The 3325-nt window shown below is 36.4% G+C and overlaps 1 protein-coding gene across 1 annotated transcript; it reads left to right on the forward strand.

Moving 5' to 3' along the window:
- The first annotated feature begins 297 nt into the window (after positions 1-297).
- Positions 298-1215, forward strand: LOC140169472 (uncharacterized). The gene has a single exon (XM_072192732.1). It carries the CDS (start codon positions 298-300, stop codon positions 1213-1215), a length of 918 nt encoding a protein of 305 aa, XP_072048833.1.
- Positions 1216-3325: the final 2110 nt, after the last annotated feature.

The following is a 3325-nucleotide window of genomic DNA, read 5'->3' on the forward strand; positions in this document are numbered from 1 at the left end:
CGTTCTGAGCCTTTTGGAAATGGCGCAAACTGTTTATACAATTAGTATATCTGTTACATAGAGTTATGAAAAGTACGTAATACTACGATTAATATGTGAAATGTCTCCGCTAAAGACTCCTAAATTCGACCTACTACTGCATACTACAGGTACCTTTAACTTATAACAACCAAACTTTCTTTGTAATTTATGTCCAAAAATTCCCTCATTATTGAGTCAGTCCAATTACTATTATCGTTGTATCTATTTCTGACATTTCTTTTCTTCAATTTTTTACAATTACATTCCAGAGAGACGATGGACTCGAGCCATACTTTGCAAGAACATAACGAACCATTGAAACGAATTTTCATCTGGACCACCCCAAGATCTTTAGGTTCAGCATTTTTGAAATGCTTGAGCCAGGTACCTGATGTAAAGATAGCCAACGGACTCTTCACTGCAAGCTTCTACCATGGTCCAGAATCAAAATTTCCAAAAGGTATCCAAGAGCATGAGGAAGGTCACAGTTTAGATACACAGGGCGGAATCACTTCCAAATTTACGGATCTTTATGATGCTTCTAAAGTCTCATACAGCTGGGCAAAAAAACAATATCAGAACTGTTATCCAGGGAAGAAATACTTGATCTGTAAAGAAAGTGCTTTCTCTGTTTGTGAGAATTTCGATCTTATTCCACCAGGATTTTGTCACACGTTTCTTATTCGTCATCCCTATCGAATGTGGTCGTCATGGAAAAAGAATTTCAGTTCTTTTGTTCCCGACTGTGACGTAAAGACCGCAAGATATCTCCTACAATATCTTATGAACAATCCAGGGTTAGTAGTATCCAGTCCAGAAACGGCAGGATTTTCACCCAATCAATCGGCAAAATGTGATCTAATAATTCTTGACGCCGATGATCTTCAGAATTACCCAGAATCGATCCTACCACAATATTGCAAGGCGATAGGAGTTCCATACGCGGATAATTTGCTACATTGGAAGCCTGGAATTGATTACATGATAGACTGGAAATTCTCTATGCAATACCTCGGTGGTGGTTTAAAGCATGGAAAGCGGGGATACTACAAGACGGTTATGGATAGTACTCAATTATTTCCGTGCAAAAAGCTGCCTGAAAGGGATGAATTAGAAGAAGATGTACTCGAATGCGCAGACATATGTCTTCCCTATTATGAGATGATGTTCAACATGCGTACAATTCGACCTTGAGTCAACGACTAAGACGTAAAGAGTAACAATAACGTGGACAAATTAACAACGATACAGGCTGAGTCAAAAAGAAGGGGATGTAACTAGAAATCTGCAAACAATGCAAATATCATTGGAAAGAGCACATTCTTCACTTCTACTATAAAAAAAATGTCGCAATTGCTCAGAGCAAACGCAAGTTATGCTCATTTGAATACAACCACCCATTTTTGTAGCTGTACACGGTTTCACTTCCCAAATACTCAAAAATATTTAATAGAATAATTGCGATGAGCATCTCAAAATTTTTGGAAAATTCAAACACGCTTTCGGAAGTCCAAGGCGGGTTCCGTTCTCTACATAGGTGCGAAGATCACGTGTTCACACTAAGAAGCATTACCGCATACCGGTTAGCAGAAGGAAAGAAAACGTTTATGGCATTTTTAGATTTTCGTAAAGCATTTGACACGGTTTGGAGGGAGGGTTTGCTGTTGGCAGCTTGGAATTCAGGGTTGAGAGGGCGTATGTGGAGATTGGTCGATGCTCTTTATGATAATGTTCAGGCTCAGGTCAAATTTGGTAGCATCGAAACTGATTTCTTTGAAGTTTCTGAAGGAGTAAAGCAAGGTTGTGTATTATCACCTGTATTATTCTGTATTTTCATTCATGAATTCACTAAATTGCTTAAAAAACACAATGTTGGTGTGAGGATTCATAACGTATGTGTTGGTAGCCTTTTTTGGGCAGATGATGTTGTCTTACTTGCAAACGATGAAAACGAACTTAACAGAATGTTAAACAAAGCAGCAGAATTTGCTAATGACTGGAAACTGAGCTTTAATCACGATAAATCTAATATTTTAATTGCAGGTCAGCGTATCGATAATAGTAAGTTATGGAAGTTAGGCGATAAATGTATTTCAGAAGTTGATTCATATAAGTATTTAGGCGTAAACATATCTCGTACCATCTCAGATCACCATCACATTCAGGAAGTAATTAAAAAAGGTAATAGACTAATTGCGTACATTAAGTCTGTAATCAATAATTTTGATAACTTTAATCGTGTCTATTATGGTGATATTTTATGGAGAACAATAGCCCTACCATCAATTAACTATGCTAGCGCAGTGTGGATTCCTAGTAGTCAGGCAGACATTGATAAAATTGAAAATCTACAGCTTCAAATGGCGCGCCATATTCTAAAAGCACCACGGAATACACCGCGAGCAGCGCTTTGCGGTGATTTGGGATGGGTTCCAATTTCCACTATGCAGAATTCGTTTAGGGCAAAATACTTTGCACGTGTTATTGAAATGGAGCATCATCGTTGGCCTAAATTGCTTCTAAACACGATGATTAGTTTAGACATTGAGCCCTCTAAATTGCGATACAAATTTTTAAATTGTGTTCAGAATATTTTAAGCAAATGCGACTTAAATGACGTCATTGATCGCGCAAAAGTGGGAATAGCTTCTAGTAATCCACAATGGGCTAAATCAATTAAAGGTACTATCTATAACATCTTTAATAATGAATGGAAAGATGATGTTAAATCTAAATCTTCTCTCATCGATTATTTGACAATCAAGAACGCTCCATGTATGGAAACTTATCTCTTAGATGAAATTGATTTTCATGGTGCTTGTCTCAAATTCAAGATTCGCTCAAATACACTTCCTTTAGAACGTAAAATTAGCAGATGGACTCCAGATAACGACGGTATATGTAAGCTTTGTAACAATGGTGTTGAAGATGTAAAGCATTTTCTTTTTACTTGTTATGCACTTAACAATATTAGAGTTGATGAATACTGTAAACTAGAGAATGAATTGATTAATTTAAATGGCCTTGATATATGGGAATTGTTTATTTCTGGCAATCTAGATGTAAAATTTAATCTTGCTCTTGGAAGTACAGCGACCACTTTCTGTAATATAACTAATGCTGATGATATATATGAAATTTTGATAAATTCTGTAAATCTTTCATGAAGAGAGCGTGGAAAGCAAGATCAGAATTGAAGACTACTGACAACTAATAATTGTATGTGCTAAATTCTGCGTTGCTTGTTTAATATAATCTATATTGTATATAATATTTTTATTGCCGTAAACCCACTTCAAGTCAA

This window comes from Amphiura filiformis, chromosome 14 (assembly GCF_039555335.1).
Source record: "Amphiura filiformis chromosome 14, Afil_fr2py, whole genome shotgun sequence".
NCBI classification, from domain to species: Eukaryota; Metazoa; Echinodermata; class Ophiuroidea; order Amphilepidida; family Amphiuridae; genus Amphiura; species Amphiura filiformis.